This window comes from Vidua macroura, chromosome 2 (assembly GCF_024509145.1).
Source record: "Vidua macroura isolate BioBank_ID:100142 chromosome 2, ASM2450914v1, whole genome shotgun sequence".
In the NCBI taxonomy this organism is placed as follows: Eukaryota; Metazoa; Chordata; class Aves; order Passeriformes; family Viduidae; genus Vidua; species Vidua macroura.
In genome coordinates, this window is record NC_071572.1 from 70,457,205 (window position 1) to 70,475,251 (window position 18,047).

The 18,047-nt window shown below is 45.2% G+C and overlaps 1 protein-coding gene across 1 annotated transcript; it reads left to right on the forward strand.

Annotated features, from left to right (window-relative positions):
• Nucleotides 1-14,659: 14,659 nt before the first annotated feature.
• Nucleotides 14,660-17,334, forward strand: TEX55 (testis expressed 55). Its single transcript, XM_053972013.1, has 4 exons — nucleotides 14,660-14,776; nucleotides 15,716-16,162; nucleotides 16,439-16,501; nucleotides 17,157-17,334. The coding sequence occupies exons 2-4, from the start codon at nucleotides 15,998-16,000 to the stop codon at nucleotides 17,208-17,210; spliced, it is 282 nt and encodes a 93-aa protein (XP_053827988.1). The 5' UTR covers nucleotides 14,660-14,776; nucleotides 15,716-15,997; the 3' UTR covers nucleotides 17,211-17,334.
• The last annotated feature ends 713 nt before the right edge of the window (nucleotides 17,335-18,047 follow it).

Genomic DNA, 18,047 nt, shown 5'->3' on the forward strand with positions numbered 1-18,047 from the left:
GCTTCTTTCAGTTCCAGCCCACCTTTCATGCTTCCAGTCAAATGAGGAGCCATAGCTACTCTCCTCTGTGCTTTCAGCATTAATTCACCAAGCTGAGCTCTGTCATTTTCATCAAGTGGTAGGTGGTTCAGTAATAAGAGACATTCCCACAATTATCATAATGTTTTCAGGAAGGAAAGGTATATTTTAGTTATAAAAAGAAGCTGTCTTGGTAACTGGCACTACACGTAAGATAGAGATGTCATAACATCCTTTAAAGACATAATTAACTAAATACTAGCGTTGGTTGATTATCAGAAATCCTGATCCCTGAATCAGCCTTCCGCTCAACTCAGTCTGTGTGATGATGTTGTATGGCAGTGTCTGGATAACTGCGGAAATACTGCACTGAATGTCTTCTAATTTTAGCAAAGATTTACATTCGTCCAAAAGACTTTAACGACAGTATATTTATTATCATGCTCTTAAAATTGATCTCCTCATCAGAGACCACCAAGAGAGATTGCTGCATAACGAAGGAGGCCAACTACAGATAGAACAATGAAGAATGCATTGCAAGACCTGAAACTTATTAGTTAAAATTATTTATTAATAGATTTCAAGAAAATCTTCTGGGAGAAAAACAGGATTGAGACAATTTATGCACAGAAAAAAAGGCTGTTATATAAGCACTACACCACTGAGCCCACTTTACTAGGTAGCAATACCAGAACAACAATCTCTAAGCTGTGTTGTACAGATGTTACAATGCAGTGCAGGGTGTTAAAAGGTTTGACCTTATTTGATATACTCTGCATTCTTCAAGTGCTAAGACAAAGTCTCAGATGAGATATTCAGCCATACTTCTGCTCCTTTTCTACCAAAATAAGGATAACTATTTAGTAGAAGATACACCAATCAAGCCAGGCTGGGTACAGAAAAGGATGGGTGTTTTCTAAACATGCTCTTCTTGCAAACATCTAAAGCAGTGGATTCTCTCCCTGAAACACTCTTGATGTATATTGGCCTATACATTATGAATACAGATATTATAACAGTGTATACAACCCATTCCAGTAAATCTCTCATGCTCAGACATCTCTAGATATACCTGGACTGCAAAATTCAAGCCTGGCTCCAAATCTAAGTCCTTCCTTGCCCCACCACTGATGAAGAGCTCCATGTCTGTCAGGGTTCATAAAGAAGAGGCACTATATCTCCAGAGACATGGCATACAATTCTCAAGGTCACTGTTTGTCCTTAGGCATACTCCATCTGCATCCACACCCCACAGCTTATTGCGCTTTAAGCCTGTCCACATGGTAAGTGGTTTTCTAATACCAGCCATAATTTTGCACCCAGTTGGCATGTGGAAGGCTATATTAAGCCCAGACGATTAATGCTGTCTTTGCTAAGAAGCAAGAAAATAGTCTCTGTGCTATCATACTTTGTCAGCTTTCTCAAACACTTCAGGCAACTAATTCTGAGGACTTTTTGACTGAATTGACATAAAATACATCCTTCCCTTCCAGTTGCTTTTTAGCTGCTTTAGGTTAATTTTATACTGCAATCTCAAAGGTCATTGGCAAGAGCATGTTCTGCTACCCACCAGGTACTTGAGGAAATTTATGAAGACAGTCAGGTACCATTTCTTCTGGTCATCCTTGGTGGGTTTACATGCCAGCAAATTGTGTATGAACATCAAATTGCTCTTTGTCATGAGAAGCTCCCTGGATCTGTCCATGGGGAGCTGTTTTGGAGCAGATATAGTGGTCATTGCCTTCAACAGACATGGGAAGAAAATGTGGTCATCAGTAAATGTGGAACAGGAGAGAGGCCACCTGGAAAGAAATAAGAAAACTCTAGGGAAATCCATCAGAGCAAAGTCAGGAGAAGAAGTCATTTAAAAGATAGACAGGGTGGGCAAAAGGGTTCCCTTTTGCAAGGGGGAAGACATTTATATATACATTTATACATTCTTGACTTCTGGGATTGAATGTTTTGTGAAAATACCCTTCAGAAGACATTCAAACTCAAGACTCAGTTTCCAAATACTTTCTACATCCTTACTGTGTGAAATAAGGTGGAAGGACTGGTCTTAAACACTAAACTGATATTATTCCCAGGGAACTGGAGATTATTCTTTAGCAACCATCTTTTCCAGCTGCTTCCTTTTGTTATTAACTGACATGGTGCACACCAAGGTGAGGTTTGCAGCTCAGGAGTGAGAAGAACTGTGTGCACTCACAGACAGTGTGAGATGTGGCTGTCTGGACTGTGGGTACCTGCATGTGACCTTAGGCCAAATGTTTGCTTTCAGCCAACAGAAGAGGAGTCAATGCAGGCTGCAAACTCTGGAGAGCCATTCAACCCATCAGCTGTGTCTACTGTGTCTAACAAGAGCAGCACAACTCTCCAATGCACCACCTGCATTGACTGGATCTCTGCTGATCTCTGCAGTGTCAGAGCTTTCCACATACCCACACTTTAGCAATGCAGTTGGAGGTAAATCTTGCTGTCAGTAAGAAGTTTTGGAAATTCACTCACTGCCAGATTCTAAGGTGAAACATGCTTCAGTCACTGCATATTCAGTTGCCTTATTGTTGTGGTCTACTTTTCTTGTAGCTTGCTCTAGCCTTAGGTATCTGCCTTCAAAGTGTCAATTGCAAACACAACATGCCCTGATATCAAATATGTAGGTTATTCTTTTGCAGACTCAGATTGCCTTATAACATCATAATCAGTGAGACTTTAATTTCTCTGACTCATATCATCCAGGTAATGGGGCTTCAGCAATTTTGAACAAAAACCAGTCTGAGGGCAATCAATCAGATCATTGATTTCTATGCACAAAATGAGATGTTGCTCAACTGCAACATTTTGACTTCCACTAAGTAGGAGATGCAGTGCTACGGAAGTGAGAACTGAGTGTTTAAACTCCTCACTGTAGATAAATTGTCTCAGCAGCATTTCTCCTGTCCATAGAGTTGCCATCTCTTAACCAATAAGCACTTTCTGTATGGACACTGCATTTTGCTGGCTGCCTTCCCACGAGATTTGTGAATAGATAGTTCCAATGGTGCAAGCTTCTCACTTGGAACAGAGAGGGTGTTGATGAAAGCTGCTTTCAAATCAGTTCAATCCCTCTGGATCAAATGACATTTGGACACAGAAGACCCTCTGTTACATCAGACAGAACAAAGTTACCTGTTTTACTGTGGTTTACGATGTCAGCACAGCCATGTGCAGAACACAACCAACAAAATCACTGCTGTTGTGCACCACCATTTCACCAGGAATACTAGAATCTGTGTTAGTTCCCTGGCACATGACCTTCAAAAAGGCCAGTGAATAGGGGGTTAAATCTCATCTCTGCATCTGCTCTGAAGTTGTTGTTTTTTGTTATGGAGAGACCTAGCAGCACACTTTCTACAGCATCCAAATGACTAAATTTTCCAGTAATGGGCAATGTAATCTCTGATAAGGCTGAGTTGCCCATGCAGAAAACAAGTAAAGAACAGTAAAGATATCATTCTCTTGCTATCCAAGATAGCCAAACATCTGAAGGAATCATGTACTCAGTCCTTCTCATTCCTGACACATTTTGAACTGGCAAAGAAGTCCAGGGACTCATCACCCCTCTTGTTGGATGGATTGCAGGGCCAACTTCTCAGGTCAAGAGCTTAATGGTGGGAGCTCCTGCAGGATCAGGTATTTCATGCCTGAAGACTATTGCCTTCGCCAGTCTCATAAATAACACAATAGGAACTTCAGTAAGATAGACTGTATCTTTTTCTTCAGGTAGAAAATCACACACAGTTCCAAGATTTATACAAATGCAGAGCAGCCATTTGCCTTGTAAGACAGATGAACATTATGGAGATCTTTTCTCACATGTTGTTGGAAAGCTGAAAGGCAACCTATTACACAATCGACAGTAAGGCTTTGCCAAAGAAGAAGGAAATAGTCTGTCCTCCATATCCTGACTGGAGAGGGCAATATACTGACAAGGTGGATAATGGCATTGAAACAGTGGAATAGTTGCTCTGTTGGGGGAGTGTGGAGCCTCTACCGCACAGATGCTTTGGGAAGCGGTTTTACATCTGTCAGGAAGGACACTAGTGAAGCTGTTGCTATATTTTGAAGCAGAATTGATTAGTCTAACTTCCCAAAATCTGTGAAGGCCTACAGTTCAGTAAAAGCTACAGTATCTGGTCAGGATCAAGGCCCCACAGGCAGGCATTGTTAAGCCAGGCCAGACAAGATAGTTGACACATAAATATGAGGCCCCAGCTCACACTGCACTGACTTCTGCACTGCAAAACATCTGCTGAAGACAAAAAGAATTCAGATATGAAGAAAAGCAGGACTTGTCCTTGATATTCAAATAGCAAGAAGCTCTTAGGGTTTGGGCAGAAAAGAGCACTCTGTCTCATACAAAGACATTGCAAAATCCTTCACTTGAATTACTTGATGCAAAATATCTCTCCTCATTCGTGCTGGAGCAGCTAAATTAAGTGTGTTGCTTTCTATAAATCCTTCCTGTTGTCAGTGGGTTGCCTTTTACTTATGGCCATTGTCCCTTTTGTTGCTACCAAGGAAAGAAACATAGAGAGAGCTTTTGTTTAATGAGCCATCACATTTAAACATCATTTGTCTCAGTTGTTTTCCTTTTCTCATCTACCTTTGCTCATTAAACTCCACCCTGCTTGGCTGTTAACAGCATAATCATGGGGAGCAATAGCATCATGAGATTCCTTGTACCAGCATGATGCTGCTACCCCTGCTGCTTTCCCCCTATTCACCAGCTCTGATGGGGCTGTGCTTGCCTAGCATTACATGCAGGGTAGCAGCAGCTTCAGAGCCAGCTTACTCCGAAGGCTGAACAGCTGGAACTGTACTTCCCCATATGGAGCAAGGTTTCAGATGGATTTTCTTGGTGCTGCCTGTGACGTTCACCTTGTCCTTCTGCCCGTCTGTCGCAGCCAGTTGCCAGCCCCTTGCCTCTGCAGAGGGCAGAGGGCAAGGGAAAGGGCCATCAGTCTGCTCTGTACAGATGGCACGTCAGCTGCGGCAACACTCACTGGGGACACGGACAAAAAAAAGTGAGGTAGAGGACTGTCATTTGTGCCCCTCTGCAGAGGTGCTGCAGGGGAGTCTCCAGAATAAAGTTTCTCTTGTGCTTCTTTCCCTATTCAGGAACTTCAGCAATCCTAACCCAGGCAACCTGCCAAGCAAGCAAGGGAAGCAGCAGCCTCACTAACAGGGCAAAGCTTTGGGATAAGGGAGCTACTCGCTCTAGTCATTCTATGACTGCAGAGATCTTAGCCAGAGCTAGAGTGAGCAAAGACAAATTTCATTTCCACAGTTCTAGTCTTCATGTGTGTCCCAAAATTTGAGCCAAAAAAATTTTCCCTTGCATCCCCAAACTTCTTGCTTAGTCAGTTTTGAGTAGGAAGGGTACACCCATTGACTCTTACCATGGCTCACTTTTAGCATGAAGATCTATAATAAAACTCAGACTCAGAGTCTGTTATTTACCTCTGTGGTTTACGCTGCCATCCCTTCTCAGCTGCCCAGCACAGGAACATTCAGGTCCTGATGGATACCACTTGGTATCTGCAAGAGTAGTACTAGGACCAGGAAGCTGCAGCAGTATCCTGCAGTACCTGTTGCTTGTCATGTTACCTGCATGAAGGAGTATGTGCAGCCTGCAGCTCACAGCAGCCAAGTCCAGGAACCGGTGGTGGGAGATGCCACCTGTGGAACTGTCACTCTTCTGGCTCATGGGCAAACAGCTGAGTCTGGAACAGCCATGAGTGGGCCAGTGACCCCACAGTGCTAACACAGGCCTTGTTAACCCTGTCAGGAAGGCAGGTCCTCAAAGAAAGTGGCCTTGTTCTTCCATCTGCACCACCATTAGCTGGCTCTGTTATGTTTCTCACCTATACGAGACAGATTGAGGGTTTGCATGGGATCTTATCAGAGGATAAATCAAAGCTCTGAAGTTCATTAAAACAGGAAAGACTGGACACAATGAAGACATTTCTGAGAACATATTGTAAGATCAAATCCGTGCAGAGATGGTCAAATTTGATTCTTCCCAGACCATTAGGAATACTCCGTAGACCCTGTAACCTCCCACCAGTGGGAAGGTTAACATAAACCTCAAATAAAGTCTACATGCCAGTTCTCCAGTCACTCAACCTTCCTGTGAGCTGAAGGCAGCCAGGACAGAAAATATTCACATATTTGGATGTGCATATTCCCATTCTATACTAAGCCACTGTGTGCAAGCAATTCTGCCTTGACCCCTGGGTAATCCTGATCCCCTTTTCTCAGGCTGAATTGGCCACTACAATTACCAGGCTCACCAAAAAAAAAGTATTCCTATGGCAGAATGAGGAACTGAGAGGCAGAACTTTTCTAATGGGTGCCAATTGTGCTTCTTTGTCAGCACCCAAATCATGCCATATATACATGCACATGGTGCTGGGCCCATCTTTCTCAATTAGACAAGTAGTCTTTCTGCAGACAGCTCAGCCTCAGCAAGTCAGAGCTGAACATCTATTTCTTCAAGGCTTAACCCAGTGAGCACTGTGAATGGGACTCAATCTCTTTCATAGTGCAAGACCACTCTAGACTTACAGAGGAGCAGAAGAGTTGCAGCTCCTCCATACTCACCCAATATTCCTGATCTTCATCTCTCCTTTATTCACCCACCTAGCTTGGAAAAAACTCTTCCAGCCTTGTTAATTATTCTGTGTACCTTTCTTTCTCAGGGAAAAATGACACTTTCATAACATCACGTCCAACACTGGCACAGCATAGCTAATTTCTCTTTTATGAAGGGCTTGAACTAGAGCCAGTGAAGTCTCTCTTGCTCCTCTTTGATTCTTGTTGTCCAGACCCAACTTATTCTTTTCAAGCTAAGCTCTTTATTCAACAATACCCTCTATTTTGTCAGTGCAGGGAAATTTTACCAGTATAAACTAGGTTATGAGATTGAAAACTAAGTAGTTTTACTGGTGAATATATGGATAGAAACTCCTTTGCCCCTTCGTTTTAGTGATATTTTGGAAGAGGCTTAAATTAAACCAAAAAGTCATTTATTCTAAAAGAATGCCTGCAGGGGACATAAACCAATAGTGCCTTAATTATGCCTGTATGCTCATTTTGATTGCTTTAATGTTTCTAATTACAGTGTTAACACTTCTCCCATTTGACAAGCAGGGAAGACAATTTGGCTCAACCAAGAAAGCTGGAGCATGGGTTATGGGAGATGTACATCACCTTCCAGAATGGCTTGCTCCTGCCAGCTTGGAAAGAAAGGATGCTCTCATTGGCATTCTGTTATTTCAGCTTGTTCTTCCGCTGGGGCACTGATGGGGTAGCATTTTCAATGACAATGCGGTGGCAATGAAAATGCTGCTATTGCCACTTTTGGCAAGAAAATTTTGTGGACATTTGCAGAATCATAGAAAACACAGTTGAAGGAAACCGCAAAGAATGATCTCTGTTTTCCTTGTGGGAGAAGACAAGATTCAGTGTGTTCATCCAAACTTCTCTACAGGCAGAAGGCCTCGAGCCATTTATTCCTGTGCTTAATTACTGTACCATTAGTAAAGGCTTCTTAATGTCTAACGAGATCTTCCTTCTGTTTAAGCCAATTACATATTGTCCTATCCCCCTGGAGACACAGCACTGATTATTACTTCAAAGCATGTTAAGGCCAATACAAATTTAACAGCAAAGGCTGGATTGTGAGTGAGGTATATCAAGACTGATACTTACATACATTTGGATGGAAGTCATTGCCTGGACAATTTTAAGGGGTCTCCATAGATAAGTGCTAAAAAACTTCACTACAGAAAATTTTAATCCAATTTGTTTAGATGGAAGAAAAGGATGGGAGCTTTTAACTATTGCCCGTAAAAACATGGTTCTTTTACATCCAGAAGAATGTTAATTCAGATCCCTTAATAAAATAATGTGAACTATAATTTAATAGGTAAGCAATAGATGACATTTATATCTTAGTAAATTTAATCAATGTATTGAAATGAGGGAAGCGCTTCTAGTCTCTGAGTCCTAAGACTGTAGTGCCCAAGGTTTAGACAGCCTCATGATCAGACAAGGTTTTTGTCACCATGTTATTCACTGCTGAGCCAAGACAGCCCATCTAAAACAGCAACAAGGGCAAGAGAAAGAAAAAAACCCACAGAAGTCAATAAAGTAATGCTTCAGAGAAGTGTATCACTCTCTTTGTAATCAGTTCCACTGCATTTTTAGTCTCAGATTTAGCTCCCTGTGCTCAGGGCCAAAAATAAACCTTATATTTCCCTCTGAAAACACTGAACTTTTAAAGGTAAGTGGGCCAACTCCTCTGAAGTCAACACTCCTTTCCTGGTTCATTTTCTAATGCCCTCTTTGACCACATCCCAAGAAAGCTGCCCGTATCCATCCTGCCTCCTTCCACCCATCATCCTAGAAGATCACCTGTTTGCAGCATCTGTCTCTCCCTGCTCCTAGGAGAGCACATCTCGTCTGATTTCTGTACGCATTGAGACGGCTCCAGGTTTCCCAGGAACAGTAGTTATTCAGAGACAGTTATTCAGGTGGAGCATGCTCTTATCCAATCCCTGCAGATTAGAACATTCATGAAAGTTAAGGTAAATTACCAAAGATGTGAAATGAGTGCACGTGAAAGCATGTTAAGCCCTGCATGGATATATGGAGATAAAGTGACCTTTGCTTTGCTTTTGTTTAATTGTCACCATAGTGAGCTATGGCCATTTTCCTTCTGTATCAGAGCCCCCACACAGAATTTAAGTGCACTTCAACTTCTGCACATTACCTCACACCTCACATTAATTTGTCTTAACTCCCCATGTAAACAAGCCCTCAGAGGACTGGATTTTTCCTCTCTCATGTGACGGTTCACTTTGTCACAAAGTGAAATGCATTAAAGAAAACCATTTGCAGTGAATTTTCCCTCAGTTGTGCCTGCAGTAACATCTTTGTTGTGAATTTCTGCAAACCTTCTCCCTTTGCCTAAACTTATCTGTTTTATTTCCTCTTTCACACACCTATATCAGAACAGCTTATAATTAGTAAAGCACCATTCCTCTACCAGGCAGAGAGGGAACTGCTGGCTTGGTCTACAGGTGAGGTACAGAGATGATCTAGGGAGATTAACTGCTGGGCTGGATCACACAGGCTGTCTACATCTGAACACAGAAAACATCTAAACCCAGACCTCTTCTGCCCCTGGAAACATATTTTCTTCTCCTCTCAGTGAATTTTTCCTTGTTAGAAATAGTCACTGAGCTTCTTCAAACCTCAGGATCATGCCAGTTTTGTGAGAAAGGAAAAACCAAAAATTACTGCCATCTGCATGACTACCATCAGGGGATAAATCTTTCCCTCTCCCTCTCCCCCCTGTATTCCATCCTCTCTTTTTACTTAAGAGCAGTAGGAGACCTTCACATTAAGATACTGAACCCATCACAGTTGGAATAGACAAAGTGAAAAGGGAGGTGATGGAGGCTGAGACAATGTATTTTTAGTCATTTCGATGAATTATGGAGATGTGAACCTGATAATTTATTGAAGAAGGGAAACAGGGGACTCTATGTAAATGTTTTCAAATGAATAATTAATGTGCCTTTCTAGCATCAGGGGGTCTTTAATTAAAGCCTCTGTTAAACAAGGAAAGGCAGACAGGCCTGGCTCTGTGCAGCAGCTAATTGCACCTTTCCCATGTACAGCTACGATTCAGAGACAAAGTATCATTTGCATCAATAAAGACTGACAGATCCTACCTAGGGTGAGTGGCGGGAGGCTGCAGAGGCCAGCTGAGGGACCCCAGGGCTGAGGTGGTCTGCGTCATACTTTAAATTAGCATGGCATACAGGCCAAATAAGGGGGTGTGGAGAAGAGAGGGTGAAAAGGGTACTGTGGCCACAAGGCTTTGAGGAATGCAGAAAGCCCCTCAGAACCATCTGTGGATTACAGCCTCTTCAAGATGGACCTACTGACAGAGTTATCCAGGGTCTTGGTGTCACTGCGTGATACATTTGCCTTCCAAAACGCTGTTCCGTATCATGCCTGCCTCCCTGTTCCAATGCCAGGAATGGGTTCACAAGCAGAGGGGAGCACAGCAATGAGGCAGTGTTCACAGTGTTCACAGGAGCAAAAAGGCAAACCACAGTCTTCCCAGTACCCAGCTGCTGTCTTTATGCCCAGCATCTTCCACAGGCACCACTCTCTCAGCTGAACTTCACATCTGGACTCTTCCTTCCTTCAGGGGTTTCACAGCTGATGAAGGCAGGATTGGATGAAGGTTCACTGTGGACTTCAGCCAGAACACAGCATCCCCTCTCTCTCATGCCATGTGATGGTGAGACCAAACTTAAGCCCTCTACCTTACAAGGACTGGGCCTCCCAGAAGGTCTGTGATTATTTTCCAAGAGAACGTATAAAACCATAATAGTTTCAGGAACTAGAATGGGACAATTAAGGAATGACAAAACCTGTCCCAGTTAATACTGCTGGGGGAGCTTGTAATACAATCCCAAATTTTACTTATTTAAATGCCATAGGAACAGCAGGTAAATTTCCAATCAGGGAACAAAGTCTTGTTTTCCTAGAGAATGTTATCTAAACTAGGCACCAATTTTGACATCTTGGCAAAGAAATTATCCCACTTTTTTCATTCATCTTTATCTCCAGTAATATTCCTGGTAACATTATAAATGAGGGGAAAAGAGTCAGCTGAAACTTTATTTTTAACAGAAAGGGTTAAATCTAAGTTAGGTTGAACAGGATCCCAAAGCAAATATTTCCAAACACAGAAGCTAATAACATATATATTTCCTGCATTGCCAAAGACTGGACTGAAGGAGACCTTGAGAGGTTACCCAGTCCATTTCAGTCACCTGTGAAAGAAGTTTTATCCTGTTGCCCCCACTTTCTGAAGCCATACTTAAGGCACTCCCTTTCAGCAAACTTTGAGCAGAAAGACAATTCAGAGAACACCCCTTCAAGAAAGGTCTCACTGATTTCTGCAATCATCTTGGTTTTCAGAAAAGCCCTGAATCTTCGTTATTGAGAGCATGTGTCTTCTGTTTGCCCACATCAATGCTCTTGACAGGCCTGACACGCCTGCGAGCTCAGCGAAGGTTTACTGCTGTGCTTTGCGGAGCCAAGTGCTGCCAGAAGGTCTCGGAGGCTGCCGCACTCCGAGGTGCGAGCAGCTATGAGGCTCTGCTGCTCTCTGCTGGGAAATGTGTGCAGAGCCCGGGCTGCAGGAAGAGCTGCATTTGCCAGCACACACTCAGAGCCACCTGTACAAGCACAGACACCTGGGTACGGTCTCCTCTCCAACATCACTGCCAGAAGCACATTCACATCAAAGTTTGCTGGTATAGGAGCAGTCTGGGTGCAAATCAGCAGCCCCAGCCACCTCTCTTCCCCTTGCACCCCAGCCCTCTACCTCATGCAGGAGCTGGCTTTCTCCACTCTCTTGCACTAACACCTGCTCTCCTCCCAGCCTATTTTTTTCTCCAAACCCTCTGGATCGAGGGCAGAACAATTAACCCACCACTGAGGTGGAACCAATGTGCAAGAACAGCCTCATGACCCCAAAGAGTCACTAGTCAGGACACAGATGAGTAGAGGTGTCTCTCCAAGGACCCCAAGCCTCTGCCTCACAGCCTGGGGTTTTTTCCTGATCATTGCTCTGTGACCTAAAGCTGCTCTTTGTTCACCAGAGCTCAGGAAGGCTTTAACTATGTCTAGCCACAACTGTGCGAAAGCACAGGTCAGAGAGTTCTAGGGCTGCAGCATACAGAGAACTGTGAGGCCCTGGCTGTGGGTATCGACTGGGATGCCAAAGCTCACGGATCATGTGGCAGGTGAGTTCCCTGCTCTGGCTACCAACCCCAGCCTGGGGGAAACCCCAGCTTCAGACAAAAAATCCCACACAAAGGAGAGGAACAAATCTTCCAGCATGGTGCTGACCGAGGCCCTCTGCCCCTTTAAGCAATGACATTTAAATTTGCTGGTATGTTTCATCCCATGCATCTCATTACGATTTTTAAGTAGCGGGTTCAGGCAACCGGAATTTGAGATAGGCATTTTCAGGATTTGGCTATTATATAGGTATATTTACAGCTCAATAAAATAAGAAGAAATATTCAAAGTAAACACTCTGTGGAAAGTGATTTCTTCCAACTCTCCAGTGCAGACTTGCAAGAAACCAATCAAAGAGGCTCAAGAGTGGTTTGAGCATAATTTATTAACCCAAAAGGGGCCGCATTGTTAACCAACATTATTTATAGTGAGCAGTTTAACCATCTCTACTGAACAACCGTGCAATACTGCAGGGACAAATGCAGTGAGTTACTACAGAGATAGGACAAAACCAGCAGCAGGTCTTTGTTACAGCTGTTAGAAAAAGCGTCCCCAGGAGACAGACACTGAATCTCTAATGGCTATCTTATTTCTCTGACAATTTATTTAAGTTTTAACTTAACAGCAGGAATGATAGCCACAGTTACACAGTGACTCCCAATAAAGGAGTGTATTGCTAATCTGCAGCTGGTGTTTTCTTATTTATTTCAAAGTCTTTAAGTTCCAGACTTAGCATATGGTGTCATATAAATAATGATATAATAATATGCTTTTGCTTTCCGTGTGCCTGTGTAGAAAAAAGCCATGTGATTTATCTTGCATGAGCATTGTATTTAAGGCATTATTTTGCTCAGAATTTTTAATGCATTTAAAATGCATCTTCTTGTTTTTTTAATCTGTTCTTTTGAAAGAATAAACAGAGCAGTGATGTTTATTTAATAGAGTCATTCATCTTACTTCCCTGTGCAAAATCCTAGCTTTCCAGACCCAGCAGTCAGATCCCTGCAGTAGGCAGTGTGGTTGAAAATGGAGCGATCTGCTGTTTACCAGTGAGGCACAGATGAAAGGAACACATGGGGCTCGAGATTTACCCACAGCACGACACTATTTGAAGCCAGCAGGCAGCTGAGAACTGCTTAGTCCTGTCCAGTAGAGGATAGAGAGGAGAAACCCATGGGAGAAGTCCTGCAGGGAGTCATGCTGTGGAGAACACAGCTCTGGGATGGCTCAGCACACAACCACCTAACACACAACTGATATCAAGATGCCTCCTTCAGATAAAACTGTATCAGCAGTTACAAAAAGCCAGCAGTCCCATGCTGTCTGGAATCATCACTGTCACATGGAGAAATGGGAGATGCAAGAAGGGATCAGAGAGGGAATGACCTGGCATCCCATGAGTGCAAACAGCAGTGCTCCAGTGATCATCTGAGTGATCAGCATGGCTATGCTGAGGATATGGACAGCACTGTCATGAACCTGGTACTGGAGCACTGTTTTTCTTAAAATGCCAATGGCATAACCTGAAAAACACACACAAAGTGAACTGCTCTGAATGGAAGTGACATCTGTAAGTTTAGAACAGCTTTTGAAGTCCTGTATCGCCCCTCCTCTCATCCCCATAAGCCCCCATGGCATTTTCAGCCAGTTGTTTCAAACCCAGCTCTTGTCAGACTGGAGCATGAACCAGAATATGTCAGAAGCTGGTTACTGTGGTAACCCAGCAGAGCTTTTATCTTTATCCTTTCATCTCCTCTTTGGGGAAAACTGGCAGTCTGTTTATTTGCTTTTTCTGACAAAGTTCATCACACAGAACACAAACTGTCTGGATCTGTGTAAAACTGAGGACAGGAGAAAGTACCTCTCACATCAGCGTTCATGGAAATATTTCTCTCAGCACTCTACTACCCTACCTCTTGCTTCCCTGCCTTCCTGTACAAGCTATTTGACATGTCCTTTTCCAGGACCGAGACCAAAACTAGAACCAAAACCAGAACCAGAGCCAGAGCTAGGGACCAGGGCCAGGGCCAGGCACCATCACCAATGACATCCTGGCCTGTATCAGGAACTGTGTGAGCAGCAGGACCAGGGCAGTGATTGTCCCCCTGTACTTGGCACTGGGGAGGCCACTCCTCAAATCCTGTCTCCTCTGAATGGAACCCACTTCTGGGGCCCTTCACTACAAGACATTGAGGTGCTGGACGGAGTCCAGAAAAGTCAACAAAGCTGGTGAAGGGTTTGGAGCACAAGTCCTAGAAGGAGCAGCTGAGAGTGCTGGGGAATGCTTACCCTGGAGGAAAGGAAGCTCAGGGGGAACCTTATCATTCTCTACAACCACCTGTAAACAGATTGTAGCCAGGTGAGGGTTGGTCTCTTCTGCCAGGCAACCAGCAGTAGGACAAGAGGACAAGAGGACACAGACTTAAGCTGTGTCAGGGGAGGCCTAGGTTGGACATCAGGAAGAATCTCTTCACAGAAAACGTGATTAGACATTGGAATGGGCTGCCCAGGGAGGTGGTGGAGTCACCGTCCCAGGCCATGATTAAGCAAAGACCGGACATGGCACTTACTGCCATGGTCCGGCTGCCATGGTGGCTCACGGTCATCGGCTAGACTCGTTTGGAGCTCTTCTGCTATCGACGAACTACAGGATTCCCCCCGCCCCGCCCTGGACTCCGCCCTGCAATTCCACCCTCACCCAAGATGGCCGCGCGGCACTCAGCGGCACCGCGCGCCGAGGCACGTGACGGCAGTTACCCCGGCAACCGCCGCGGCTCCCCGCGCCCCCCACCTCTCCCCCGACTACGGCGAGCGGCGAGCGGCAGAAAGAGCCGGCGCAGGCGGGGGGCGAAGGGGCCCTTCCCTGCAGAGCTGGGGGCAGGTGAGGGAGAGCCCCGGCCGGGAACTGCTTCCCCCGCTTCTCTGGGTGCACCTCCCCGCCTCGCCCCCTGCCCTTCCCTGCGGAGCCGGGGGCCGGTGAGGGAGAGCCCCGGCCGGGAACCGCTATCCCCGCTTCCCTGGCCGGACCGGCCCGGCCCGGCCTCGCACCGCCCACTGCCTCCCTTCTGCACGAAGCGAACCCCGTTGTCAACAGCCCGTTGTCCCCAGGAACTACACCCTCCTTGCCAGTTCCAGGAGGGTGAGCGCAGCTCCTGCTCCCCCTCCGTCCTCCCCCAGCACCCCGCTTCAGGCAAACATTGCAGCAACCGGGACTCGGGATGGGAGGAAGAAACAGGGCAAGACTGCCCGCACACAGTCACAGGTGTAGGGATGGGAGTGTGGGGCATGGACACAGCACAGTCCACGGCCAGCTGCTCAAGGGGTAGGTGGATAAAGCCTGCACAAATTTCACCTGCTGCTGTCAGGGAGCAAACCTGGAGCTGCACCAAGCAGGGAACGAGGCAGGAGCTGAGGGCCACCACAGTGCAGGCAGCGTGCATATAAGAGAGCTCACCAAGAGTCACAGGCAAGGAAGGGTCATGAGTCGGGTCTGGCATCCATCCAAGGGACTTGGATAGACACAAAGCTACCTAGAATGTACACTCAGAGTCACCCTAGGAAAACTAGTCAGTGAGGATCAGGCACAGATACAACTGCTGCATAGTTCAGACCAATTCTGAAGGCTTGGGCCAGAGCTTAAGTAGAGTTCCTGTGATCATGCAGAAGGTGCAGGTGGGGCCAGTCACAGAAATAAACCCTATTAGTGCATGCTTTAAGTATGGCTGCAGCATATTTGCAGAGGATGGAGTAATGTGCTGTGTCTAGTCTGTGGAGATAGAAATTTAAAATACTTGTGTTCTTTATCTGCTAAATATTGTAGCAAGGGTTTGACAATCATTCAGAATCTGAAGTGGAGGAATCTGAGGACCACACACCTATAGCTGAATCCCCACCATCACTGGATGACTTACCTGACGTGGAAGCACCAGCCTCTGCAGCCCAACCATCTGTAGTGGAATTGCCAGTATCTGCAGACCAGCTGGCTGTCAAGAAGCCACCACATTCTGATCACCACTTCCTGCTCATCATATAGTCTGCATCCAGGGAAAGCTCACCTGAGATCAGATCACCTGTGGGTGAACTTCCAGGTTTCAAAGTCAAGATGCACACCTCTGAATCCACACAGGATGGCAGTAACACCGTTGAGACTGTGTTGTCAGCAGCAGAGATTACATTTGAATCACTGGATAATCCAGAGGCTTTTGGAGACCCCTATCAAATCGCCATGAATTATGTGGAGGAACATAAAATTCTACAGATATTTCAGGTGAAATACATATTTCTTGTCTCCTTCCAGAGGCTTATGTGAGAAGCGTGGCCTAAAGTTATCTTGAACCAAATTATCCCTTCCCCAGACCCCTCCTTGTCCTGTGCTTTCTTAAGTATAGACTTAAGAAAAAGCTGTAGGAAAGGACCTTAGATCATCTGTGGTGTCTAAAAAGATTCTTGCTTTTTAAAATGCAGATGGTATTGGAACAGGAAGTGCAGGCACCCATCTATCCAAGGATCAATAATTCTTTCCTTCTGTCTGTCTCTGTCTCAGGATATCACAGAAAAACTGCTGATCCATAAGCCTGATGACCCCTTGCAGTTCATATTGCTGGAGGTAGGGTGCCTTGCTGCGGCTCTGTGGGGACGGGCTCAGCTTTGCTGAGCACACCAGAATCATGGTCAGCCCAGAACTATTTCCCTGACTGTGTGTCTGCTGTCTTGGGAGGAATAAAAGCACAGGCAGCAGCAGAGTGCCAGGGTGCAAGGGACCATGTGTGCTCTGAGAAGAAGGAAAGGTATGGGAGGGTGTGGGAAGAATGGGGTGAATGTGCCCTGGAATTACCTGAGAAGTGAGGGCAGCTTAATGAAAGAGATCTCTGTGACCCTTCTCTAGTTGCCCCTATCCCAAACTGGGAGGGAGCACTTTTTCTGCCCACACCCCCTATTCAAGAGAGCTGTCTCTGCTGATCCTGTAGGGTATTAAAACACAGGTAATTCAAAGTCAGTGAAGTGAAACAGTAGTTTAGGAGCAAGTTAGAAGTGTGGGTTGCTTCTTGGGAGGAGGAGGTTTGAAGAAAAAAGCAGACAGAGGAAAAGAGTGAGTGTCTTCATTGCCCTCCAGTCAGGAGAGGCACCATCATTGAGGTTTGCTGCTGGGTTCATGGTGCACTAAGCACAAAACTTCCAGAGGAATGGCAGGGTCAGTTCTGGGCATCAGTGTGAAAGCAAATAAGCTCCCAAATGACTCTTTTCCTTTTCCTTTTGGCCAGGTGCAGTCTATGATAAATGCCAGGCAAGCAGAACCGGAGAAACTATCGGACTAGAACAAAGATGTGTAGGTGTTTCTAGAAGAGGGCTTGTGCCGTCCTTTTGGCCCCCAGTGACCTTGCTGCTGTGGTATTGCCACACTATGCCTTCATGCAGTCATTAGCAATAACTTGGAAAAGATCTGCTTGTCTGTCTCTTGCCTGGTTTCTCTGTTTTGTATGTTTGTGCTTCCCCCTCCCCTTGAGTTTAAATCCTGCAACCAAGTTTTGGTTTGGAATCACAGACTGAGATCTAAGTGTGCATGGATCTGCATGCACATATGGCACATCTTGAAGAGGCAGGTCTGCTGAACTTCTAGGCATATAAATGCATAAATTTCATATTTAGGCCACTCCACACTCTGCCTCTCTGTGCAGAGAAACCTCACAGCTCAGACAGTGCAAGGACAAAAGCAAGTAGAGTTAAAAAGCAGCCCTGGACAACCCACAGCCTTCTTTTTTCAAGCTGCATATGTGGCTTACTGTATCCAGTTATGCAGCAGCACCAATGCCTATCTCATACTTTGATAGTTTGTGTCTGGGCTTTCCCACTGCCCCCAGAGCTCCTCAAATGCAAGAAGCTGACTCTCTGGCTCTTCCACACACTGGATACAGCTGTCTCACCCTAAATCATCCCTGGTGGACACTGATCACTCTGCTTTTTGGGGTGGCCCCGCCTGTATCATTGTAAGTACAGTGTATAACCAGAACAGTAAAGCAACAGTTGCACACACCCTTTATGCTTTCAGAAGACATTGTCACTCAGGAATGTAGGAGGTGAATAAAAGCAAACAAACCAAAACCAAGCACTGGTAGCCCAGAGAATTAAGAGTCAAGGTACATTTCACAAGCACA